Source organism: Anser brachyrhynchus (assembly GCF_964034855.1).
Source record: "Anser brachyrhynchus genome assembly, chromosome: 11".
In the NCBI taxonomy this organism is placed as follows: Eukaryota; Metazoa; Chordata; class Aves; order Anseriformes; family Anatidae; genus Anser; species Anser brachyrhynchus.
This window is the reverse complement of record NC_137706.1, coordinates 691,071-718,941: the sequence shown is the minus strand read 5'-3', so window position 1 is coordinate 718,941 and position 27,871 is coordinate 691,071. Positions and strand designations below refer to the sequence as shown.

At 37.2% G+C, this 27,871-nt stretch overlaps 1 protein-coding gene across 2 annotated transcripts; it reads right to left on the bottom strand.

Annotated features, from left to right (window-relative positions):
- Nucleotides 1-104: 104 nt before the first annotated feature.
- On the bottom strand, nucleotides 105-27,871 carry SECISBP2L (SECIS binding protein 2 like). 2 transcript variants are annotated; one of them, XM_080607916.1, is made up of 18 exons: nucleotides 27,618-27,871; nucleotides 17,820-17,998; nucleotides 16,900-17,224; nucleotides 16,246-16,381; nucleotides 15,574-15,803; nucleotides 15,463-15,487; nucleotides 14,570-14,685; nucleotides 14,184-14,315; nucleotides 13,724-13,807; nucleotides 12,578-12,745; nucleotides 12,282-12,423; nucleotides 10,506-10,675; nucleotides 9,162-9,294; nucleotides 8,041-8,203; nucleotides 7,106-7,326; nucleotides 6,274-6,428; nucleotides 5,558-5,777; nucleotides 105-4,594 (listed from the first exon to the last, which is right to left on the bottom strand). In XM_080607916.1, exons 1-18 carry the CDS (start codon nucleotides 27,633-27,635, stop codon nucleotides 3,921-3,923), a joined length of 3,291 nt encoding a protein of 1,096 aa, XP_080464042.1. In that variant the 5' UTR covers nucleotides 27,636-27,871; the 3' UTR covers nucleotides 105-3,920. The 2 variants fall into 2 exon arrangements, with proteins under 2 accessions (XP_080464042.1, XP_080464041.1); XM_080607915.1 differs by having other exon boundaries at nucleotides 14,570-14,703; nucleotides 27,618-27,870.

Below are 27,871 nucleotides of genomic sequence, written 5' to 3'. Positions count from 1 at the left end.
ACTCGCAGGTAGCGCTCTGCAGTCCCCTGTCCTGCCCGGGTCACCTTTGGCAACCCGAACTCAGGATACAGCAGTGAGGAACAAACACATCGCTAATAACACCATACATTTCTACAATCGTTTTTATTAGTTATGGAAGAATCCCCCACTAGTATTTACATAGTGCAAAAAAGCTGTTGTTACTCCAAAAAGTACGGTAGACAGAACAATTATCCTTCATACAGCAAAAAAGAAATGGAACAAAACCCTTCATATCGTATTTCGTAATAGTTTTTCTACTGCTTTAACCTAAGTATTACCATAAATTTTAAGACATCAAAGATTAAACAGCTTTCCTAATTAGGATCTATTTAAAAGTAAGATACATGAACTATTGATGAACATTTAGAAGGTGGGCTGTGCCAACTGGGTTTCTACTTTCAGTGTTACCATTCACTGGAGTGGAAGTTTTAGGTTAGACACACGTTTCCTTACTTGAGGCAGGGTGGGTCGGAAACCCATGTTGTTTGTTTCTATGGCTTGCTTCTGCTGGTTTTTGTTTCACAAACAAGTCGCCATGTCTACTTTTTGAATGGCTAACATTGAACTCAAGTTTCATTAGTTGGCACAACTTCACAGAAAATACTTAATGACAGTTTCAGCAAACAGCAGCTTTCCAAACAGTAATACTTTTTACATACGTTTTTAAAGTAACATTATTAAAATTTAAGCTTCTGTTAAAGAACTGGACAGAATCACACTGTGTAAGCTCCCACCCACCCCAATGAGCATAAAGACACCTCTTATCTTTACCATAAGAATACCAACAAGTGCATCATCGAACGTTTTCTATAATGAATTTTTAAAACACAGGTCAACACCCTCAGTCACTGTTTAGCTCCAATCTTACAAATACCTGCACACAACTGAGGCAGATAAATAGGCCACTGACCTTGGCCAGTGGAAGTAATGCTGTCAAGCGTGTGTTAGCAGGATCAGGTCCTTAACCTTAGTCATTTTTACTTGGTCCAACTAAGGACAAAAGTTCTTCAGAATTCTTCCCTTTTACATATTTGCAATCCATGTTTTATTATTTTTACAGAGATACTTAAAGTATTTATATAAATAGGTTGTATACATAGCCACCTCTATCAGCTTTAAAGATCCCTACCCCTACCACAGATACATTATTTTTGATTTTACCAGATAAATTAAGTGGTGAAATCATTTCTATAAAGAATGTCTTAAGAAAAGTAGATTAATTTTCTGAATAATCATTTGCACAACAAAAATATCTATACACCTATAACTACAGAAACATCTTTTCTTGGGAACCATAACAACCTGTATAATAAACTGCATACTTTTATACCGAAATAGAAATTCAGCTAAAAAAAATCATGGTATTGTGAAACATTTTTATGCTTTTTTTTTTTTTTTAAATCCTGGTGATAACAGAATTCAAAATTACCACAGTGAGATACTCTTCTCAAGTGCTTTAAGTGGTAAGGAACTTCCTTAAATTTAGATGCAAATGGATCACTCTCAAGGGAATTGCAATTACATTCTCACAGTTATTGCTCATTCCCAGCTTATCAAAAAAGGAAGCACTAAAAACATTTTCCTTAACTCATTTTCAGTTTGCTCCTCTACGGGTGATCTGCCACATTTTTTAAAAAAGAGACTAGTTCCTCATTTGCTGGCAAACAGAGACATTAGAAGTGCTGTATCATCTTCAAGAGCTCTATTAAACCTGTAGCAAAATCATTTTTTTTTTTAATAAATGTCAAAAAACCTTAAAATGACAGTCCAAGTTCAGAAAAGACATACAAAAAGATGCGTCTGATGCTAATACTTCAAGATCAAAAGTTATTTGAATCACTGGCACTGAAAAAGCAAATGGAAAAGTTACAAGCTTTTTTTTTTTTGATGTTCCAGTAAAGTTTTGTCCTCAGTGTATACACTGATCTCAGCGAATGTTAAGACATGCTTACACATCCAAGGGCAAGTTTTGCTTGTCAGCAGTTCAAACACCTATCATTTCCTAAAGCAAAAACTATTTCCAAACACACGGACAGTAGAAGTCTGCCATATGTACAGTAAAAGGTTTAACAATCAGGAGGCATCGATCCTTAGTCTTTGTTTTCCTACAAAACGCCTGTTCTAATATCTAGGAAGAGTACATTAAAGAACTAAGAACGTGACAGGACAGCCAGTTGTCCTAGCAGCTCTCTACACTGCTTATCTACATAGTCTTTGCTATGCCTTTATCTATCAAAACACTATTTACATAACACACGCAGTTTCTACTATTGTCATTAGCATCCAAAAAACCCAGGGCTAGATGATTTCTAAACCTGGAGTCTTATTTTCCCAGTGCAACCTAAAATGCCAGCATTGCTAATACTATAAGCGCTGGTCCCATGTTAATAAGTGTGGACTAAATATCTAACTAAGCTATCGATTTCTTGTGTTTTTCTTTCAGCCAACCCAAAGTATTTAAATGCATTTTGATACAAGTGATCAAGAGAAATGAAGTGGAATTAAAACACACGTTTGCTATAAAAGTGTATTTGTGTGAGTTACCCTTTGGCTCTTGTAGTGAAGCTCCTGCTGCTGGCAGTTTCAGTACATTTCTCACCAATATAAGACAAGGATGGAAAACAGATTCCTTGCATGCAAGGTTTAAATATACACTCAATCTGAAATCTGAAATCAATTAACCATCAGTTAACAGATTTTACTTCATATTCAGAATAAAATTAAGGAACAAGTCTGTAGCAACATGTATGTTTCAAGAGCGTGGGGGTCATTCCTTTTACCTCAGGACCACTGCAATACCTCCCCAAACTACAGGGCACTTCCCCCTTTCCTGGACAAACTACTTCCTTTTCTACTCTCGAGGTCAACTCCTAAGGCTGCTACAACTGAGAACAGACAAAAAGAGGTCACATTTTGAATAGAAATTGTTAAGATCCATCCTGAACTCAACATGAAGGTGACCAGGACCAAAGCATGCAGATGAACTTATCAAGAAATTGAGCCACTGTGTCATTTGCACTTGCTGTTAAATAATTACTCTTACTTTTTGCAATGTTATAGATTACAATATGCAAAAAACAGCATTCCTGAGGTAAGTGACAGCAGAAAAAGGAAGTCATCAGTTTACTAAAAGTCCTGGATAGGGATTATGGTTAATGATTCACTTAGTGTGGTTTGGCAGGCAGCAACTGTGGAGAGCATGGGGAATTTGTTTTCTTTTCCTGCTTTTATGTAATATTTCCACTTTGTAAACAGACTAATAACAACAATAAATACGTAATACCCCTGGTATAGCTTATTGTAACAACTGCAACCATCTCAACTATCAGCAGCTTTAAAAAGCTGCATCTATCTTAGCATAAGAACCATGTACAGATTTCTCTATTTACTCTTCATGAAGACTGCAAACAGGGTTTTCCAGCTTTTTTTTTTTTTTAAATGAAGATAACCAACACCTTACTTCTATTTCTAGACAGAACTAGAATAATCACAGCCAAATACATTGACATGCCTGGCATAACACCAATGTGAAGTGCTGGTAACTTGTCAGTCTTAAAATGTATGTTATCTGTTTGAAAATGAGCTAAATGGTCACATAAAATAATTTTGCTTAAAACTGGTCAGTTATAAAGTGTTTCCTTTTACAAAAGATTGAATGAATACTCACTGACAGATTTTCCACACAGTTTCTATTCTGGGAAATAGATACTGATTAAAAGCTAAGCTAGTTTTTAAATCAACCAAGTAATGGACAGCTACAAAAATATTGTGAATTAAATACACATTAAATGTTTAACAGTGCAAAACGTTGAGATGAAGCGTATGAAATAATGGCTGCAACTTTTACAACAATTAGTTTTAATATAATTTCTAAAAAGTTCCTGAGTTCCTGCTGATTTTCATGGCATGTAGATGGAATCTGTGTGTTCTTTATTCAAAGAAGTACAGATGGTGGGCTTATGTTGAGTGTTACTTGCATGCTTGTCATTTGTCCATTCCTCACCATCAACGACTGGATCAACCTGCTCAGAAGTCTCTATTTCCTCCTCCTCACTTTGTTCTGCATTGTCTTCTTCCGCGCCACTAAGGGTCTTCCCAAGCTGAAGGGTCTCCATAGTTCTCTGGGTCTCTGAAACCCAGGATTCAATTCTGCTATTAAGCTGAACTTCAACAGAAATCGGTTCATGGGCATAATCCTCATCATCTTCCTCATCTTCCTCGTCCTCCTCTTCTAGCATTCCTGGCACAAGAGTACTGGTGGTACTGGTCATGGAGGAATTCAAAAGATCTTGGCAGCTACCATCCAGTGATCCTGTCTCTGTACTCTGCTGTGAGGCCCATTCCAGATTGTCATCTGGTTTCACCTCCTCCTTCTCACCTGGTATGGATTTTCCGTGATTTGTTGCTGAGGTAGTGCTGGATGTAGCCAGTGGTGGTTGTTTATTAAGGGTAGATTTTTCAGTTTGACCATTACCAGCTTTTTCTGGTACTGCAGCCTTGGATGAGGATTCTCTCTCATTTTCAGAGGTTTCTAACCCATCAGATGTTTCTACCATATTTCTCCAGTTTGTTTCTACAAGTTTCAAAAGAAATTTAGGTAGGAAACAGATTAATTCTTTCTGTATAAAAATATTTCTCCTCAACATCCTCAAATTGTTTAAATAGCAGTTGAAGGTAAATCACTTTAATATTGTTCTACACTTGCTATAACAATTTGAACTAGAAAATGGGGGAAGAAGAGGAAGGGAGAGAGAGAAAAAGAAAAGCTGTTTTGTTAATAGGATTTTAAGACACATTATGAAGTTGAAAGTTTGTGCACTTAGCTTTCTATGTAAACTCTGGAAGCGCTAAATATAACAGTGAGTATAATCAAAGAGGTAAGACTAAATACTTTTATGCTCAAGTATAAATTAAAAACAGACTGCCACAATGTTAAGTCATCTGTTTAATGATTTCTCAGAAAACACTCAAGTGAAGTAAGTTTAAGACACCACAAAAGAATTAAAACAAGACAGTTTCTTGCAAACTAAAAAGGATACTAAAAAAGAAGTTTCTGACTTCAAATAAACATTCTCCATTTTCTCCCCGTCAACTGCACCTATGCAACCTGTTAAATAAATCTATTACTCACAATACATTCATTCATTATCTCATATTTCAAAATTTAAGCTACATGTCCTCTCTTCAGAGATCTCAATAATTTCCTAACCTGTCATTTTCAGCCTCAGTCACAATCAATTCTGTGTTTGGTACAGTCTTGTTACTATACATTTCTGTGTTAGTTCAATAAAACTAGAAAATAAACCTCCACTAATGCAAGTAAGTTAACTGTAACACTTACGAAGTTTAGAACTTTGAATTATGATCTTCTGTATAGTTCAGGAAAAATTACTTACAAAACTAGCCAATTCTGTATTACTCCCAAAAGCTGTAGAAGACTAATGAAGAAGTATTATATTTTTAGCTGCATTTTCCAATAAGTAGCATTTGGAAAGCTCCAGCTTCTGATTACTAAATTAAGTTTTTAAACACTTACCATATTCTTTCTCATTCACTTCAGATATGGGTTCGGAAATAACACTACAGAATGAGATAGCACTTGCTGCAGAGGGATTACGAGAATGACCCATATGATGGGGCGCCTTCTTGACATTCTTCAAAGCTTCTTCTGCCTGTTCCTGTTCCATTGCAGCAACCATATCTCTGTATGCTTTTCGGGCCTCTTCAGTCAGCGATACCAGCTTATTAAATAGATCCTAAGTATGAAGACAGATTTATTTTGTTTTAAATAATCAGCAGTTCTTAATGATAATTTTCACTTTAAACTACTTCTTTTAATCAATGGTATACCACGTAATGAATCTGAAGCCTACTAACACCAAATACCTTTACTTCAACCGAAAACTAACTCTGCTCTGTATTACATGTAAAAAAATGCCACTCCGCATATACGCAACTCTAAAATGTGCTTACTTTAAAACACTGTTTTCCTTACAATTGTAAGCCTACTAGAAAATTTCAGATGGCTTTTCAAGTCTATGAAAGCTACAGAAATGTCGTGACCAACATTTCAATGCATAAACCTCTCAGTTCCATAAAAAATGCTGAATTTCAAAGAATAGATCAAGGATCAGGGCTGGGCCATTATCAAATGGGTAGTAGTTTGAAGTGCTGCTCTCCATGTCAAAATAACTCTTAACTACAAGGAACATACATTGTTTATTCCAGCCATACATTAAGTGAATTACTCACCTCAGCACCCGAGTAGTTGAAGATACCCACTACACTAACAGGGACCAGCTTGTTCACACAACGGCCAAGAGCTTTACGGCCAAGAGCAAAGACAAAAGGAATTTCCTGTTCCCGTGCCATGGCTATTACATTATACAGAGCTTCATCCAATCCACCTTGAAGACAGCAAATTTTTAATGGATATCTAGTCAGAGCCATAATACAGCGAGACATTCTGTACCCCAACTTTAATTGTAATTAGTCAGCAAAGTCTCAATACACACAAATCACCAGCTACTATGTATCACAGGATAACAGATTATAAATTATGAGTATAGCCCGTGAGTATATATCAAGACACTTCTGTTCAGTGATATTCTATATTCTCTGTTAGTCCTGCAAACACATGGTTTTTTTTTCCACTCTCTTTTTCTTCCATTGAATAGATCTTTACTCTTTTGATATCTCAGGAAGAGTCTCTCTGCATTTCTGGTAGAGGCAAAATGTGTTGTTTGGCTAACTAACATATTTCCTCATGAGGAATCCTCCTTAAGAGCACCCAGAACTTAGGACATTAGGTATATTACAGATATAATGGAATAAAATTAAAGTCTACGGTATCTATTATATCATCTATTATTCTTCAGCTATTTGTTCCTCATGAACCAGTTTCTTCCAGAATGGAAGATGAAAAGAATGAATTAAGTATAGACTGACAATTGTACAATGGATCCATGAAGTGTTACATCCTGCATAAAAATGCTGTTAACCTTGCTATTCAGTGCTACACAGTGGCACAAAAAAATAAAAAGGAATGAAATTAAGTGCATCACTTGCTTTTTATGAATTATACCTTTTGACTGGATTTTTTCACAGTTGGGAGATATGATTACACACTTGATCTTGTTTAGCTTCATATGCTTAGTAACCTCACGCAGTCCCATAACAAGTCTTCTCCTTGCTTTAGCTCTCATGGGATCCTTTTGATAAATCCGTTCTTGAAAGCTTACAAGCTCTTGCAATAACAGAGTCACACATTCATCTATTTCTTTACTCAGAACTTGGTTACAGTACCTGTTGTCAATTCAAAGAAATATGAAATATTAGCATAGTACACACTCACTGTTTCCACTGAGCCTCTCTTTAACCAAAAACATGTTATTTTTTACCATAAGTTTTATGGAATTAAAGCTATTTGAAGTTGTTAAAAGGGACTTAGAAATCAGACTGTATAAGCAAAGTTTAAAAAAATCTTGACATTTCCAGTAATATCTGTTACCTCACAAAGTCAGACAAACGGAATATTAAGAAATGCACAGAAATATTCCAGTAAGTGCCAAAAGAAACAGTTCTTTTCCTTAATTTTATACTCTTAAAAATACAGAATTCACAACTAACGTACTAAGAGCAAATACTACAGTATTTTCAGCATTCTTAAGTATTCCTCCTCTTTCCCATCCACAAAGCAGATCATACTCCTTTAAATAAAAATCTTCCACAGAATACTTTAAACTAGCTTATTTGTTGCAGCAAATGAAGAAAATCTAAAGCGTGTATATACATACACAATATATATACACCCGTGTGTGCACACACACCTGACGTATATATGTAGCCATCCATCTATAGGACGGTAAGTAGTAAGAAAATACTTGCACAAACTTGTATTGATGAAAGGCTAGTTTATGTTTATTCAGCTCCTAAAACTATTAAACCTATCCATGCTTAAAAAATGAGGGGGACTGAAGTGCAGAACTTGAATTTAAATTAATAATGCAAGACTCTTACTCTCTGAATCTCTTGCTGTGAATTTTGGTTATTGCAGAAGATGCCATTGGACTACCTATTCCAGAACTAGCAGGTGAGCCTTGTGACACCGGGGTCATACAGTAGGGAGAATTCTGACTTGCTGGTGAAAGTGAAGTATCACTAGGCATACTGAATCCAGTTTCTGAAAGACAGTTTTGAAACATTATAAAGCGCAAGGACATTTTCACATAGAAGAAAGAGCACTGCAATTCCTATGCACCTCTCTCACTTATGCCAAATTACATTTTGAAAAACACTAAACAGTATTCTTCTCTAGATGGGTAATTGGAAGGCAGAAAGAAAAATAAGCACATAGCAGATGCTTTGCATGGGGTCAGGTAACCAAGCAATATTTGAGCATTCATAATCAAACATCTAATGCCGAGTTTAGGAATACAACAGAATAGAAAACCTACCTAAATGCTACAACTTCTTTCAAGAACTCTTTACTATATGATGTCTAACTACTTTATTCATAGAGTATTTAAGATTTTCACACTTATCTTCAGTCATGTGAAGTCAGGAAGATCAAGCAGAAGAAAAGTTCTGAAGCAGGACATCTGGAGACTTGTTAGACAACCTGCTTCCCTCCCTTCCCTCAATCAAGAACATGGAAAATTCTTTGGAACTTCCCAGTTGCTCAGGGCTGTTGCTGCAAACTGACAATCCAGACACTACAGTTTATTGACAAAGTGTTCAGTGAACTGGAAACCCCTTTTGACAGTTTAACTTCTAGAAAAGTTTCAGTTTGCAAAAATTAACACACACTGTGACCAATGTGGCATGGCTGAAAAAAGACAGCGTTTTGATAAATGGACAAGAAGTTATCAACTCTGAGAGGTTTCAAGTAACCACTCGAGAGAAATTTATTAAAAGGCTATATGGAGATTATCAACCTAGAACACATACTGCACTGAGGCTTCCACAAATGAGGGACAGACAAGTCATTTTAAAAAAGGATCCTATTTTCTAGTATTTCATGATGTTAAGAAAAATCGCAAGATAACACCAGTAGATTGTATTGTATGAAAGAGAGACAAAATAAGTAGGTTAGTAAAACTGGGGTGGAGTGGGCAAGGGGAAGGAAGAAAGAGACTGACCTTCTTGAGAGGCCAACTCCTGAGACTGATCGGTAGTCAAACTTATATGAACCTCTTTCTGTTCGTCAGATACCAAAAGACTGTGGTCTACTGACAAACGGCCTTTCTTCTCTTCTCTTTCTTTCAAAATAATCTAGGAACAAAACCAGCAGCTATTAACATTAAAAATAAACAGGATACCTTTAAAGAAAAAGGCCCACTTGATTAAACAAAACAAAATAATCCACTAATTTCAAACCTTCCTACTCTCAGTGGTATAAAGAAAGCTGAAGTCATCTGTGTTTCCTCACTGATCACAAACAGTACTTCATTCTAGCATTTTACAGATGGTATATTCCATGCTCCTGTACTTCCACATAAACAGTACTTCCAACAGTTTTAAATATTAAGCACTTTTACAGTTTCTTTCTCGTACACAATACTCACTCATTAAGAATTCCTCATTTCCATTTTTGTAAAAAGATTCTTATGCAAGAATATTAGTTGTCTTCAGGAAGACAACGTATGAAATACAAATAGAATCATTTCTTTTGCATTGAAAAAGTGCAGAGAGAAGCAGCTATGGATGTACTGCCATTACTATGATAAACAATAAGATAAAGACCTTAAGAGAGATGCTCTTTTCCACAGGAGCTGTGGATTTCTATCTTATGTAAATCACAGATAAGTTGGGGGGGGGAGTTACCAGTGAGAGAAAAAAGGCAACTTAGCCTCTGTCAACCTTTGCAGGTACACAGCTTTACCAGATTCCAACTGCCCATCTCATCAGGTAGGCAAATCTTGATTAAGATCTGTGGTGCATTAGCACCAGTAGCTACCACTTCTTTAATGCTTCCCCACTGTCCTTTTTTTAAGGCTAGCTTTTCTGTGTTTTACCTTCTAATTTCAGAACATACTGTATACATACCTATTTAATATATGCACATACATATACAAACAATTAGTTCTAAATTCACTCAAAACCTATGTGTTTGCTTCAAGTTATACAACCATTTCTAAAAAAAGGGTACAGTAATCTAGCATACTACTTTGCATTACAAACTAGGATTCAGCGACGTGGAAAGAACTACACAAACTTCTCCATATGTTCTAGTGCTTATAGTTAAAATATCCTCAAAACTCCTATTAAGATAAATTTGCACACCCCCAACTAGTTACAGGAGTAGAAAAGTTATGCATGTTACATGTCTATATCCAAAGGACAGGACATCAGCATAATAAAAACTAGAGGTAGAAGTTCATGAGTCCTTCCTCAAGGAACAGTGACCATGAGTACATGGTAAGAAAATTTTTATTTTTGAAATATGAGTGCAGATCAGAACAACCTACAGTTGACACATTTACCTTTTTAAGTGCAGTAGGGCGTTTCAGTTTTGAAATCTCTCTTTCTTTTCCTCTTTTCACTTTTGGAGCAGTTGAATCCAAAGGATTAAGGCAACCCATAGATGGCTGTCCTTTTGTTAAAGATTTTCTGCTGGCAGATTCTTTGGTATGAAAGGGAGCAGCACTGCCAACTAAACACAAGAAAGATAATAGTTTCACTAAAAGACATGTCAGCTTTATTTCAACACTACTTTCAGAATTTCCACTGATGAGTTCTCAAAGTGCATTTTCCTTCCTTGGAAAAAAAGCAGTTCATAATGACAGGAAAATTACATCATCAGATATTGTCAATTCCAGATGGTTTTAAGCTTTCTACAGTTTAGCCTCATGCTTTAGGAAGCTACAGATGCCAGGAAAATAATTACTTTACAACACTTAAAATGGATCTCTCAAATGACTGACTACATGTAACATTATTAGTAAGATCATAATAGTAAGATAGAATGCAAATATCTATCCTTTTTCCCCCCCTGACAAAGACTTGGTTAGTTGAAGGAGAGAACAGAAGAGAGTACAGCATGTAGTTAAGTATCTTCTGTGAGAAACAGAATAAAATAAATAGTCTCAAATGAAAATGCCAACTGTTCTTTGCTGAGCTTTGTTTGATGTAACTTTGCCAACTTTAATTAACGTTTGAACACAGCTGAAACTCAAAGCAGGTAAATGAAGTAAACATGGTAACTATGTGCATAACAATGTACTCTAGGCTACATACTACTGCTCAGGAATGAGATTCAGGGGGTTGTAATAGATAACTATGAAAGTGTCAGTTCTGTACTCAGCAGCAAACATAAAAAAGTTAATTTAGCGTTAGGGGTTGATAAAGAAATAAGGAATAAGAAGTGTAATTAAGTTGGTGCATACATTTGTGATAGAACTATAACTTAATATTTTGTGTACATGTGACCTCCTGCATTTCCAAGTGGATATTGTAGAACCAAAAACAGATACAGAGCAGGCAATAAGGATGATCAGAAAGACCAACTTCCACACATGAAATAAAGAGACTAGAACTCTACACACTAGAAAACAGAAGACATCTCTAAGCATCATAGAGAAGGAGAGGCAGAGAATGACTGCTCAATCTCTTTGTCATACAAAGGTTATAAAGGCTAACAAAATTGAGTGGAGTGCAAAAACCCCAACCTCCCACCCCAAAAACAAAGGAAAATGAAGAGCTTCTCCACATAGCAAGTAGTAAGGTCAGAATTCACTGCTGTTGGACTTTATGGACAGTAAAAGCATGCAATAGAAGTGATGGATAGCTTCGGAAGCAAATTTGGTTTGAGAAAACCTTGGGTCAGCAGGCACTGAACTACAGTAGAGGTTTGAAGAATATCCTGGAGAGGTATCCCTCTGTATCACAGTCACAGGTATCTTTTCGAAGCTGCTTTCAAGGAGAATTAGGTAATATTCTGTAATAAACTTAATACACTTATTTTCACACATTCACTTTAACACTGAATCACTCTTAAGACAAATACTGCATTTTACTAAGTGTTTATCTTCAGTTCTAATATGGACTTTCAGTATTACATACTGCAGCTCAAAGGAAGTTAGCACAGGTGAATTTTTGGAGAAATAAATGCATCGAGTAGGTCTTCCCAGGTTTTTGTTATGTTTATATTCCAAAATAAGAACTGTCAGGAAAAAGCACACTTAAGATGCTCAGAACAATGACATTTCACACTTATATTGTCACAAAATACATTCTGTGATAGTCAAGATGAGAAGTACCTGTGTATGAAAGAGGCCTGGTGTTGGTGATCTGACGAGCTTTCATTGCTTGCTGCTGCTTTTCAAGAGCTGCTAACATGTCCCCCAAATCTAACTGAACAGGGGTCTTACTCTTCTTTCCAGCTGCTTTTGATAAAGCCTCCTATAAGGTGAGCATCACATACTGATAAATACAGAGAAATAGTGCCTGCAGAACAGTCTTTGAAAGAGATTCTTGCTTTTACAGAATAGAAAGGAGTAGCTGCTATAAGATATTCCTCTTTACCAATCTCTGGGAGGTGGGGGTAGGGGCACACCTGAAGTTTTTTCTGTTCCATGCTTATCTCTGAATACTCTTGAGCTGTTGCAAGCGCTGCCGCCAAGGCCTTCTTCTTCTGACTTTTTGCACGCTTTGGTACGGAAGTCGTAATGGGAATTGGAGTTTGGACTATATTGATTGGAGAATTCTCTGGTAAGTCATCCAACTAGGATTTTAAACAGCGCGAAAGACACCATTAAAGACCTTTCTCTTGAGACCATAGGAAGTGTGACGCTGATGAAGCCAAACGAACCATTGCTTTGGTCAGCAGTATGACAACCCAATAATTAAACACAACCAGATGAACCAGTAAGGTCATAGAACAAGTTCCGTGTATTTCATTTTTGTAAGAAAAACATTATTTTATTTATCTCCAATTACATCTTCAGAGGGTTTTCCAGTCTGATTGCTAAATAAGGGAAATTTTTTTCCCCCAGAAGATTTCATGTAGGACTTGATTTTCTTGGAGATCAGCCCAATAGATTAAATAGTTTACATGTACGATTCTGCAACAAAACATTTAAGAAAATCACATAAAAGAGCATCTTCACGACACTTATTTCTACAGTCTAGATGCACATATGTTTAGCTTATTGTCTTTTCAGAACAAATTAGGCAAACTGTAGTTATTTTGGAGAATTGAAACTATAACTATGCATTTGCAGATTTAACAATTCTGCATCAAAGCTTCAGTCTGAATGCAAGTCCTTTTGAGTCAGAAAGAATAACCAGGATGTGATCTAGGTATTAGCACAAAGACAGACAGATAAACCTCCAAATCAGTTTTAATATCAGAAATCTGTCTGTATCTACTGTTCATCCAAAATTCAGCATACAACTTCAAAAAGCACAAAATTCGTAAGAAACTATTAGTGAAATGAAGAAGTGTTCGTATCTCTTACAGTCTCTCCCATTAACAGACTCATTAGAAGCCAACAGCAGTCTTTTCAAGATGGTTTCTCTGCACCACTTAATTGGCATTTCTTTAACATCTAAAACCGGTAATGCAAATAGCCTAAGAACATCATAATTTCCACATCATAAATATTGTAATATGGCTTCATAAAAAAAAGACAAATTTATGTTACCTCAAAATAACTTCCCTTAATTTAAAAATATTTTGCAAAACAAAAGAGTTACTTACTACTTTGGGTGAAATCTTTTGTTGGATGTTACTACTTTTGCTGCTACCATTGTCACTATTTAGCTCTGGGAATTCATCCTCATCCTAAACAGTAGAAAAAATTAAGAATGAAGAGCACGGAACCAGAAGTCACATGAAAAGCATCAACTAAAATAGCTGGAAGTACAAGAATGGACTTAATCCTGAAGTTCCACAAACTAGAAGAGCTTAATAATGACACAAATAGAAAATGACAAAGTTAAAATAGTATTTCTGTATCTGCATAACCTGTTTCAAAAAAGAACAAAAGAATTTACTAACACCTTAAAGAAATTCAGCTATATTAAGAAAGTAAAAAATATCAGAGAACAGTATTTTTTATTTGCAGGAAAAAAAAAGTTTTTCACTTTCTCCCTTTTCATAAAATCACTTATTTCACAATTATTTCACTAATGCATAAACAGTTTTCATACAACACTACCTCAAAATACAGAGGTTCAGGACTCTGTTCTGTTCTGCTTGACTGACTTGGAGTCAGAGGCTTTTCATGTCGTTTCTGCAAATTCTGCTTTCTTTCTGAAGATGTGCTGTGGCCTCTGCATCTGAAACCAGACTAAAAAAAATAACGAATATGGTCAGTGTTCTGCAATTTTGATTTTTCAAGGTGTGTGCGCAAAATTGTAAGGCATTCATGTCCGTTAATTAGAAACAAAGAAGGAGCAGTTTGTATGTAATTAGATTTAATAAGTAGTTTCTTCTTTTAATGCAAAAACTATTCAACAGATAATACCTACTCCATTTCAAATTCCTTATTTTCATGTGTTACATGAAACAAAATACTTTAGTTTAGAACCATTAACAACATACCTGTGAACTATTTCTTTGCTCAGCTTGTCTTCCACCTCTAGAAAACGTCTGAGTTTTTTCAGCCCAAGGTTTTTTTTGAGTTGCCTGGGAATTTACATTAGTCCAACTTACACCAGCTGAAAGGGAAGTGTCAGCTATGACAAAAGAATCAGTATGACAGAATGCATCAGTGACATGCATACCACCAGAGCTAGAAATTCAAGTTTGATACAAACACAGTTCTCTGAGAAGGTCTAATTCTCCTCTTATAATATTAACTTCTGTTAATAGCTACAGAAATAATGAGAATCACCTTTATGGAAGAGTCCCATGACAGATATTCAAATTGCTAAAAACTGATCACTAGGAAGCAGTCAGACAAAGGAAACATCAGATTTGCATCCCTAGCAATTTCAGTCCAGCCATAAATAATAGTCACTAGCATTATCAACTACTATCAGAGCAATCACAACATTTTTTTGTGTTACAGTACTTCTAAAAAATGTATGAGCACTTCTTAAATAGTTAACAGAGTTCTTCAGCTCCAAGTGTAGAGTAATGTAATTAGCACCCTTATATGAACTGCAGTCCAATAGAGTAAGGAAAGAAGATAAAATACAATGCAAACACAGCTTTGTCTGAACGTTTCCATTGGAAAATTTAGCTTTTTTTCCCTCATTTGAAGACACAGTTGATAAATTATTAGCAACAGCTACTTAGATACTTTCATTCAACCAGCAGCAGGGAGGCATTGGTGGGGGTGGTAGAAGTCACAGTACAGAAAAATCTTCAGAAGTATTTGATCAGTTACAACAGCATCCTGGAAGCAGATCAACTGTTCCCAGCAAAATGTCAAGCAAAAATACAGAAGTAGCCCAGCAAAATATGATATAGCTCACTAGGAAAATACTTACTTGTATTTACTGATGGTTCTACAACCTGAAAAGGAAAAAACATGTTAGATGTTTTCTTTTCTAGTCTGCAGGATACAAATATAGTTAAATTATTCAGTTATGTTTACATACATTCACTGCACAAGAATCTGTATTCCTTGAAGTCATGGCTGCAGCCTGGTTATTGCCATGCTTAGGACTACAATATCCACTATCGCTGTCAATGTCTGCTTCACTTGCACCTTGTTCACTAGATGACTCTGCAGCCGGGTGAGAAGCTCTTCTGCGCCTGCCTTTTGATTTCCAAAGCATGGTAGAGGTGCTCTCAGAAAGTGACTTATTAGCTATATCTGAAGGAAAGTCTGCAAGACAGAAGTTAACAATTCCTGCATAAGTAATTAATTATAAAACATGAAAAAAACATACATGATAAAAAACAAAAGAAACAAGCCAGTGTCTTTGCACATGACCAATTCCCTTTAATAAAATTAATGATGGCACTGATTTTTTTTATTTTCTTAAAGATGATTATTAGTTGGATCTAGACAACTCCCTCAACAAGGGACGAGTTCGTTTTTGACAATGGCAAGATCTCTGCAGAAGCACCAGATCATTGCAACATTATAATCTGACACATTAAATAGGTCTCTGCAAACACCAGCACCTTTTCTTCATTATCTTACTGATCTGCAAAAATCACTCTCAAAAGCTACCTCTGAAACAGGTCCACCTTCTTTTAGGAAAGACAACAAGTGAAATATAGTTCTAGTTATTTTGTACACCCAGAAAATAACAAGAAATTACCTGTTTGCTGTGATGCATCAACCAACAAAACAATCTTTGATCTGCTCTCAGGACCTGATGAGCTAGTCTCCTTTTGAGTAGCTACATTTTTCACTGGGGGACGTTTATTTCTTATGTGCGTCTGTAACTGCTGTTGCTGTTTTAAAAGATTAACCATACATACTCATAAGCCATGTGATTTGACTTCATAGTTATAATCAAACTGAAGAAACAAATTGAAAGTTCTAATGCTCTTTACAGAAGCCACGTATTTGAAGACAAGAGATTAAGGGAAATATTCATAAAGTACTTGTAAGAACATTTTCTGTACTAACTCTTTTTTGATGCTTCCAGCTCATTACAGTAAACAAAGTCTGAGGATATTTTATTCTCTAAGGAAGTAATTCTAAACTCAGACCAAACTAGCAGAGAGACAGCAGGAATCTCCCATATTACACTTACAGATTTGATAAGCTCATCACATATTTTAACCACAAAATTGTCTCTGCATACAGTTAAATGTCTCTCTAAATAACACCTTTTCTGCCCACCTTTCCTTCCTTTTATATAGGCCATACCTGTTTTTGCTCAAATGAGAGGCATGCTTCCGTGCAAAGACACTTTCTTTCTACAATTCTACTTATCCTGTTAACAAAGGGACAGCATCATGCTTACTTTTTGTATGATGGATCCCCTGTTACTGCTTCTGCTCCGCTGACTGGATAATGGAAAGACCTGGCCCGATGGGTTGGGACGCTCAGTGCATTCTGTAGTAACTGCATTTACAGCATTTGCTGTTTGGAAGGGTGCAGAATAGGGAGTAGGGAAAGGATGATAGAAACCCATGACCTGAGCACATGGTGCTGGCATCAACTGATAGTATGTGTATTCTGTAGAAACAGGTGGTTGCGCAGGTATTATAGGATAAGCAAGGTATGGTCCTGCAGGATTTGTGTTGGGTTGCTGCCATCTGATGTCACTGTTATATAATGGAAACTGTCTGTAAAAAAAAAAAAAATCAAAAGGAAAGAAAAAAGAGTGGTCCTTAAGTTTTTCCCTCAAGAAAATTCAGAACATGAAAACACCGCCCCCTTAAAAAAACATTTCATAGGCTATTAGCTTATAGTAACTGAACTTAAATTTACTAAGACTTCTTAGAAATTCCAGTTAAATGATGTTCACCAGCTCAAATTACATTCAAGAGCAAAATAAAGAAATAGTTTTGTTTATCTTGGCATCTGTGTGAAGTTATTTTCTAATATTAAATTTAGAAATTAAGCATAGGCATCTCCCTTGTCAAGTACTTTGGACCTACTACAAATTGAATTGTTTCGACATCTCAGAAAGCATATATAACTTTAAAGACAGAAGTTTAAACAAGGTAAGCTAGCAGACAGATGTAACTGTGAAGTTCACCAGCTTACTCAGGGCCAAGTACTTGAGTATACCAAGAAGTTGCCAACTCACCCTTGTTCAAAATTCCTTTGAAATGCAGGCCTCCACAAGCACACATGAAGACAGGCATTTACAAACTCAAACTTTCAAACTCATTTCAAGAGAGATTATCTTCCATGAAGACCACAAACATGTATTACCTATTGGATTGATTTTCCTGTACAAATGGATAGCAAGTGATCAGGTAGCTGGGGATAGGAGTTGGTTCCACACCATTAATTCCTCCGCTGTCGTTAGGAAGCGCCATTGGGATCATTAGTGTTTCTGGACCCTTTTTTTGAGGAATAAATGGTTCTACTTCAGCTGACAGCTTGACATTCTTAAGAAAGAGAAAAAGAATCAATGACTTCATTAAGTACAGAAAAGTATAAATTGTTTGGAAAACTTAGATTCATGAAGTTGTATGGCAACCATCACAAACAGCAGGCAAAAGGACGACAAGGCTACAAGCCTTCTGCAGTAAACTGAAAGACATGGAAAATAGTTGGCAAGCATTTGTTGGGTCCTTCCACTCAACACAGGCTGTAACACAGATCACCAACACCTAGCGTTTATGTTAAACTTTACATAGTGCTGTACAAACACCAACTAATTTAAAAAGGGGCTGAAGTTCAGATCTTGCAGAGGAAATACTAGTCTCAACACAGAAAGAAATAGACTTAGCACTGTAGGTGGAGCACGGTCATGTAGGCTTGCATAATTGAAATCAACACATGGAAGATGTAGTAATGCCTGGTCTGCACTACAAAACTGACCATGTTTCTAGGCAATTATAGAACAGGTTTTTCAGCCACCATAAGTTTACTGCTAAAATGGATGGAACACTTGTGGGGTTTTCTTCTGTGATACACCATCTGCACAAGTTGAACGTACTTTAAAGTGTTAAGAATGATTACTTTTTGCCACAAAGAGGGAATTAAAGACTGCTTAGAAGTAAGTTTTAAATTGTGCTCTTAAAGGAAAAGATCACCCCCAGCCCCAAAGGTAGCCTCAGCAGTTTATGGCTTTTTACCCACAGTTTTCATCTTTGTTTGTAATAGACTAGCTAGATTTATGCTTCAGCAATGAATAACGCTCTGTTCAGCCAGCCAAAGAAGCCTTAGTCTGAGACAAATGCAGATCCAAAATACCCTGAAATTCCATGCTCCGATATATGTTATAATTAGCCAAAAAAAGATTTTTTTGTTCAAACATTTCAGCTTCAATATGCTTGCCTCACATTAGTTGCTAAGTAGATTCTTTCTAAAACAGGCAAGGAGTCCAGAAATGTTTCTTTCCATTTAGCCAGGAAACAATTCCAAAGGCAATGTATAACCTGTAGGAGGACGTGGTCTTATTTTACAAAAAGAAGCTTGAAGGTTTGCTGTGCAGTGGACAGTTTTACATCCTTGCCACTACCTCTACAATGTCCACACAAGCAAAATCAGTTAAATAATGTGAGTTCTGAAAACATCATGACAAGTAGTCATGTCTACCATGTGCCTCACAGTCCACATCTTTGCTCTGTGTCAAGCCCCCAGCCCATACAGAAACACTTCAGCCTTACTGTTCAGAATCTGAAACTAAATGCTTGTTATACCCTCCCCTCCATTTATTTTTGGAAACAAAGCACGTGAGCAGATCATGTATTTCTTTATCAGCACGTGGTGGGGAAGTGGGTAGAAGTTGGAAGGGGAAAGTCCAAAAATGTTTAGAAAATACAGTTATCCTAAGTCAGTAGGAGACTACTTTTTTCTTGATGAATAGGCACATTTAATGTAATAGACTGAACAAGAAAAAATCCTAGCTTAAACTAGGAGTTAAATTTATTTGAGCAACAGTAAGGTCAAGACCCACTTGTGCAGAGTACTGGTTCTTCATTTATTTAGTCTGATACACTTAAATACAATGAAGTTTAATTAACCAGTGAAAGGCAGAATCATCATCATCAACTAAACAACTAAGAGCATGAGTTACACTGTAATCCACCAAACGAGTTAAAAACCAAGTTATTTAATTACTTCGTTGTCACATACTCTTAAGAGAAAAAAACATAGTTGAGTAAAAGCTCCTAAGAAATATACTCACTATTAAGTCATCATAACTGCCAATGATCAATGCAATGTTTTTATAATATAGAAATATTTTCTCTGCCTCTATCAAACTGGATCTGAATTCCCTGCCAATCTCGAAAATAAAGCCAAAAATTTTGCTCACTGAATTCATTCTGTTAATCTCCAAACACGACACTCAAACTAATTGCAAAGAGTCTCTAAGAGCTATTCTAATGACTTGCACAAGTGGAACCAAACTATTCCTCCAGGTGTAAATCTTTTATTAAAAAAATCACCTGCCTGTTTTTAATTTTATCCTTCCATTGTCAAATCTGCTAATTCATAATCCTTCCATGAGATTTTCTGTAATATTGGCTCAAATTTCACCATTAGCTATTCCCTGTAAACATCATCTCACTTCCTCGAAGAGCCACTGGGTAGCTCCAGGGCGCAGCAGTGCTCTACTCTTTGACCTCAGGCATATCGCAGAGCTCCCCGGTGACGGTGACTCACGTACCCACCTGCCAAATTCCAAGGCATCTGCTCCAACGCAGCACTGCAGCAACAAAAGCTTTTTTTTAAATTATCAAATGCTTTCATACAGCGATCACATCATAAGCAACAAATACCTACGCTCAATTCCCCCTCTGAAAAGCAAGAGATTTTGTCCGTGATACAAAAAGACTTCCAGACAGAATTACTTGCAGAAGAATTGATTCAGTTGTGGGCTGGCCTACACACCCAGATGGCAAACGTGTTAGAGCACCACGCTAAGGCTGTCTCACCCACAGAAGACTCAACAGCGTAACGGGGATGAGCTCTTTACAAATACAGCATTCTTATGAAGCACTGAAAACTTCCAAAAAAGTATTCCTAATCTGCTGGTCACCAGCTTCCAGCAGTATGTCAACTCAACTTTAGCCAAGACACTAATTATAAACCACTCAAGAACTGGCTAGGAAAACAGTCAAAATATTTTATATTTGTGATTCAGGTGGTACAAGATTCCTTATTTTGAAGGGCTTTCTAGTCTGTCTGCTCTTTCCCTATATTACTTTGGAAGACTGATGTGGAAATACAAACAAACACACACACACACACACACACACATTTCTTAATGGTTGTAATAAAATGGTTGTTAATAAATGGTTGTTAATAGTTATATAATAAAATAAATGGTTATAAATATATATAAATAAATATTATATATGTAATATAAAATAAATGGTTGTTAATAGTTCACTTGCAGAACTGTCTTATCACAATAATTTGTGCTATTGTATTATATCATCATTATTACTCTTACGAAGGAATATTCTTTCACTTTTTTTTTTTTTTTTTAAACACACGATAACTGATCAAAGCAGGAGCTGAATGACTCCCATCAGCAAGGCTGCCACAGCAGAAGTATTTCTTGCCATTTGGCAAAGATAACCCCTGCCTGTTAAGGTAGATTTTTTCTTCCTTTTTCTCCCTCCCCGCCACCCCCCCCCTTTTTTTTTTAAAGGGATTTTAAACATTGCTGAGAATGTACAATCCTTTATTATTCTAGTAGTAACATTTTCAAGATAATGTGTTATCCAAACTGCTTTTGCAAAATCAAGAAAAGTGACCTTGGTTTTCCCTCCAAGTATTTTGGATAAAATGTATTGGATCTCTTTAAATCTTTCTAGTAAAAACAGGTTTCTCTCCTCATTTTTTCTTTAAATAAAAAGCAGATATTTTGTAAATTCATAAATTTAGCAAAATTTCATTAAATTATTGTGCTTAATTTTGGTACTTCATACAACTCAGAGATACCCGAAGTAGAAGGACAACGTCAATGGTTCTTTTCCTGTTGCCCTGCCTCTTATGCAGGTAATGATTAACTAACGCTGTGACAGAGCAATTGCCTGATATATTTAATTACCATTTTCTGTACAACTCGTCATATTTATATTATTTATAGGAGTAAGATAAACATAGAAAATATCCTGTAATCATAAACAGGTATGAGTGCATTTGAAAATTAATGCCTTTTTTTGCCTGCAGAACGTTAACCGTGTCTGTTATTAAAAGTAATCAAAGTAACACTTCAGAAGTCTTTTACATGTATGATAGCATAAACACTGCTTTCTTTTGCAATCTAATCTGTATGAGTAGACTTTTTTCATTTTAGTTTTTAAGTATTTCCAAGATGTTTGCTTCAGCAAAAAGAATTCAGGGTAAATCTTATTTTATTTTTTAAGTTTTACATTCTGTTCTGTACACACTTTGCATGCTAACTCACCAAAAGAGCAACTGAAAACTTAACCTTAATGCAGGTGTTTCAAAAACCATTCTGCAAGCATAATACATGCAATCCCCTGAAGGACTGATACATCTAGTCAGACAACAAAGCTCTATTTTCACTTCAGGGTAGAAAATAGAGACAACTTAATTGTATTACTATCTAAGCAAAGTTGACTTCAACATATTACTTCCTTAAGTATTTCAGAGGGACTGGTAAAATACTACAGAAGTTCCTTTTTACAGGGCATACATCTACAGAAGAGGACACTAAAGTTCATTAAACCTAAAGCAGAAAGTGGAAACAGACGTAGTGAGGCAGGTCAGACTGCTAACCAAACCAAAATAAAAGTAGAATTAACTCTCCAATGTTATTATCCAGACATTTCAGTACATTCCAGGGAGGGCTGGTGGTTTCAGTTGATAGGCAAAGAAAACAAAATAGCAAAGTTAGGTAATTTGCCCAAAATTATCTAAGCAAGATTTTTTGGGTCTGTGATATTCTTGGCTAGAAGGAAGGACTGGTAAAGACAGAGAGCAAAATAACTTTTTAGTAAGAGGCATTTTAGGTCACCTGGTTCCCAATATGTTGCAGAACAACTGAAATTATATTCTCATTAATAGTGTAAGAAGAGAGTGAAACAAAAATTAAAAATAAACAATCAGTTAAAAGGTAAGGATGTTGCTAACTTCTCATTGTACTGGACAAGCAAAAATATCTCAGACGGAGCCTTTGTATTTTGTTTACATGGTCATCTCCTGTGCTTCTTTCGCTAGATACTGAAATAATAATGCCAAGTAAAACAGTTCATCGTTGTTTTTTGTTTTATTTTTGAATACCATGTTGACATATTTGAGACTCAGTAGAAAACATAACCAACTACAACTTCAGTAAACTCTAGAAGAGGAGATCCCTTTTTTAAGTGACTATTTGCTTCCAAAACAAAATGAAGTGCACAAATCAGACCATGCAGATACGTACTAAAGCAACTCCTCAAAGACTACAGCCACACGGTACGGCAGGAGTGACAAGTGCAGATGAACACAACACAGCAGGACTGATCACGTAGCTGATTTACAACCATATGCAAACAAAAGGAATTGAAAAGAAAGACCTAGACCAATTGCCAGAAAACTGGAGGAAGGCACCTAGACTTCTGGTAAAAACAACAGAACACTTGCAATAGTAATTTATGCTATGATTGCTCTCACAACATAGACATTTACATCACCCTGCACACACTAAAAATCAGCATTTTGCTGCTGACATCAATAAACACAGGGTCAGGCCCTCAATAGTTAATATAACAAAAAAGTATGTTTTTGGCTGGGCAATCTAAAGGCAAACATTGCAAGACCAAGTCTAATTTTATTCTGGCGTGTAACTTTTTCATGTTTATTCAACCCTTCACATCATAAAGCTGAACAAAGCTTTACTGAAATTGACCTCCGACAACCAAACTCAATCCTAAATATAAATTTAAGCCATGATGAAACACCAGATTTTCAGTCAGTTGCCCATTAACGCAAGCAGACCCCTTCAAATGAAACCAAGATATATACACAAGTCGCTTTTGTAGATACCCCTAGTTTCAATTTGTGAAATGTTTTGCAGTATCTCATTACATATTTCAGTCCAACAATTACAACTCTCAAGACAGCATATATACTGAAGAGATCCTTTGTTTCCTATATAAAAGCTACTGTAGTCATCAACAGCTGCAAAGACAGAAGATGACACAAGCAGGAACAGACTGGTAAACTTTGTCCTCTAGTTGTAATACTGTATGTTTAATCTTAGAAAAGTTTTTGTTCATTGTAGCTAAATGCCATTCAGCGCTTTCCATTAAAAGGGATCTCTGTCAGCTTGCTGTCTTAGAAGAGAACACTTGGGTATCTATCTCACCATTTACAGGGGGAGAAAATAGGCACAGATGCTGCATTTCAGAAGGCTATAATGAAATCAGCTGCTTTGCTGCCTCGAAGTCTGGAAACAAGAAGTCTCATCACAAATGCGATACCCAAACATAGCTCAAGTATCTTTAAAAAAAAATCCTGATTCTGAATTTTGGATTTCAAAATGCAATAATCGTTTTAGTAGTAAGACAGGTCACATTTTGTCTGTTTAAGATAAACTTTACAAACATGGAAGTCATTGTTTCTATAATTAGTTGCTTCTAAGTGGCAGATACTTCAGGAATGGTAAATATGCAGTCCAACTGGAAACACCAGCAGCAAGCCATTTAACAAAGCACAAAATTTAAGCCTACCCTATTTAGATTAAACATAATAATTCTAATTCAACACTTAAAGCAAACACGCTAGGAAGTTAGCCTTTCCCTTAGCTCACGTACACAATTCTTTTTCCTTTTGCAAAAAGGAAACCCTACTCAGAAGCAAATAAGTTAATATTAAAATTTTAAAGATACTGAAATTTTTCTGCATATGCTGAACGTAAACAAGTGGCACAACATGACAAGTTGGCTGGAGTTTTTAACATTCAAGACCAGAATATTAAAAAAAAAAAAAAGAAAGAAAACTAAACTGCAGTATTTACAGTTACAAAGCTTGTCCAAAAGATAAAAAGCTATGGACAGGATCCTCTTCACTTATCTAGTTTACAGCACTTAACAGGGCATGTAAACTTGTAAAGTATGACTGCTTCGTAGTCTGTATACTAAAGGTGTTAGTACAAACCAGTCATGTATCTCTGCTTCCTCATCATAAACTAGTCAATGATAAATAAAATCTGTGATCAGAAGGCTTAGAAGACCTTCACATGTCATATCAATAACATTTTAGATGGACTGAAGAACACATTCTATAATAAAATATAAACCATAAACAAAACTCAAATTCTTCTGCACTTGCAGGGTTCAAGACAAAGTAAGATGCAAAACATAGAACCCAGAAAAACTGACCTTTTTCAGTCTGATGACAGTTGAAAATTCTGCCATGCAAGAAACATGGAAGGATATTCAGTATGATAAGGAGCACAAAACACTAATCTAGATCTATAGCGTTTTATCAAGCCAACTGTTGAACAGTCAAAAAGAGTAGAGGCAAGCAGAACAGGCAGTATTTAAGCAACAGTAATACAAAACACAGGTCATCGATTTCACAACTTCACCTAATTTCTCAACTGCACTAATAGAATCAAATACCTTAAGCATAGCGATAGACAAGTGTCTAGCACTTGGAAAATCAAAACACAGCAGTGCCCTTGAGAGGGGAAGTTGATTCTCTTTAGGTTTCTACCACAATCAGCTTCAACAGAAAGAGTGACAAAGGTCACATGCTGAATCTTCTCTTTTGTAGAGAAAGCCAACACTTTACAACCACTGAAAGCCTTATGCTTCTCAATGGAAGCAGTTTCAGTTCAAAAATAATTATTTTATAGGAGGATACATTACAAACAGCTTTATTCTGTTTTCCTCTTTGTTAGCTGCCAAAAAGATCACTGGGAATACAAGCAAAGTCACACCAGAATTCAGGTAACAGAAACCTGAAGAGCAACGTGCAAGTGACACCTTTTTCCTCATATGGGTGCCCAGATGTTCTTGGTGCATGACAAAAACTCTGTTCAAATGTATCCTCCACCAAAAGCATTTGCAATCCCCCTCTACCCTTGAAATACCATACTTTAACACAGCACAATATTCTACTTGCTCACGTTCTAGTTCCACACTAGTTATTCCTATCTGCAGGGACAGTGGCTGACTATTGTGGCTGACTGAGTAATCTGTGGAAAAGGGAAGAAGAGAATTAAGTACTGTTATCATACATCTACATGCTTGAAGATTCATTTATCAGATGTCATGCAATACATGTGCCCAAAGCAGACCAACTCAAAGAAAACGTGGAACAGCACCCAGAACTGATGCAACCTTACCAAACGCTTGCACAGATAAAGGAGATTACATTCGATCTCACTGCACAAAAGGTTCAAACCCAAAGCATTTAGGAATCTCCTAATCAAGATGTTACTGCATAATGAGAAGACAAAGGCAACAAGATAATTTAATAATTTTAGAAACTCATCAGCTATTAATTTGTCTGCCTAGAAGCCTTACTGGCAGATGAGGAACACACAGGACGAGATATGCTGCAAACAGAATAAGCAAGAAGACTGTTCCTGCTTCAGAGAGCTTAACTGCACCTCTGAGTTGAAATATTACACAGTTAAGATAATCATACGGACAGATTAAACACATTATGTTGCGAGTAACTCAGCGATTCTCAGCTTTCCTGAGCTATTTCCAACAAACAAAAAGAGACTGGTTTGACAGTGGCATGAGCATAAGCCTCTGGTAATGAAGAGTTCAAGCAACAAGGAATAAATATTTCAGAAGGGTGCCACAGTCCTAGTTACAGATGAACCGAAGGAGAAAGATACAAGATTTTAAAGTAAAGAGTACAACAGGCAAATTCAGTAAGCTAATGTAAATTTTTACAGAGTGAGATCAGTTTCTCTAAATGAAATAGACAGTGGGATCCATAAGGTAGTAAAGTGCACTGTCCACTAACTTCTTTAGACATATGTACAAAATAAAAAGCAATATGTCTTTACAGAGTGCATTGTTACCATCTAAAGGAGCTTGTGCTATTTTATTGATTGACCTTCCTATGAGAACCCCTGGACATACCAAACCTCAAGCTACAAGGAAGGAATATCTGAATTCAATGCATGAGTTTTGAAAATGTTTTGCTCAATCAGAAGCTTAAAAATAAAGTCATGTTGTTACGGAGAGCAACATTCACTTCAGATCCACCTTTTAGAAGTGCCTCCTGCCCGTGAAAGATTTTATTGCGCGGATGTAAACAAATCACGTGAGCTCTTAAGTCCCAGCTAAAGCTTCTTCATACCTATAATTTGAAGGGTGCTAAGAATAATGCAGGCTGATTACTTGGAGAACACCAAGTTAACTATTACAGAAAAAAAAAAAATGGTTTCTAGAATTAGTGACCTATACCCAAATCTCCCCACTCAGCTGACCGGCCTAAGACCTATCAGCAGTGGCCTAACCCTGAAAACTTCACCCAAACTCTTGTGTTTACGTTACTCCAACTGGCGACAGGTCTCACATGTTGCCAAGTTCTCAAGAAACCCGCACAGGACTCTTCCAGTGACCACGGAGCTTTAAGTCACATGCCACCGACCGTAACCACCCCACAAACATGAAGCAAAGCCTGTCAGCAGAAACAAGGAGAGGGGTGGAAGAATCCCATAACAGAGCCCCTCGGCCCTACAGGAACACAGGACCAGCCTCAAGCCCCGTAACAGAGCTCTTCAGCCCTGCAGGAACACGTTGACAGCCCCACAGCCCCCCGAGGCTCTCACGGAAGCCAGGGCCCAGTCTCCAGCCGGACTCCCGCTCGGAGCCTCCAACAAACCCGGCTGAAACCGCTCCTGCGGCCGAAGAGGGGTCGGGAGCAGCCACCCCGAACACCTCCCGGTCCCCCCAACTCCCCCCCCGGCCTCGTCAGGCCTCGCAAGCGTCCCCCCCGCACCGCCGGGCCGCGCCCTGCCCCTCCGCGGGATGCCGGGGCGACACGAGAGTACAGAAGGGACAGGGGGCGGCCGCCTCCCCTCACCGCGGTGGCCACCGGCTCCCCTCAGCGCCCCCCGGCCCACACCTTGTCGGCTTTGTCCATGGCTCCGGCGGGCCTGGGCGGCGGCTCTACCGAGGGCGGCGGAGGCTCGGAGCCGCCTCCTCCATGGCGCTCGCTTCTTCCCCCGCCCGCCGCCTCAGCGGGCTACGCCGCTCTCCCGCACACGCCCAGGGCGGCGCTGGCCCCGCTCCGGCTCTCACGGCAACCGGGCCCGGCTGCGCCACGGCCGAGGGCGGGCACCGGAGGGGAGGGGAAGGGAAAGGGGGAGGTGGCGGAGC

Bases quoted from the DNA above. Each gene is read 5' to 3' on its own strand.
- SECISBP2L (XM_080607915.1), bottom strand. The intron at 12,746-13,723 runs GTAAGTAACTCT...TTAAAATCCTAG, and splicing joins AAAAGATTTCACCCAAAGTA to TTGGATGACTTACCAGAGAA. The intron at 7,327-8,040 runs GTAAGAGTCTTG...AATTGACAACAG, and splicing joins CACAGCAAGAGATTCAGAGA to GTACTGTAACCAAGTTCTGA.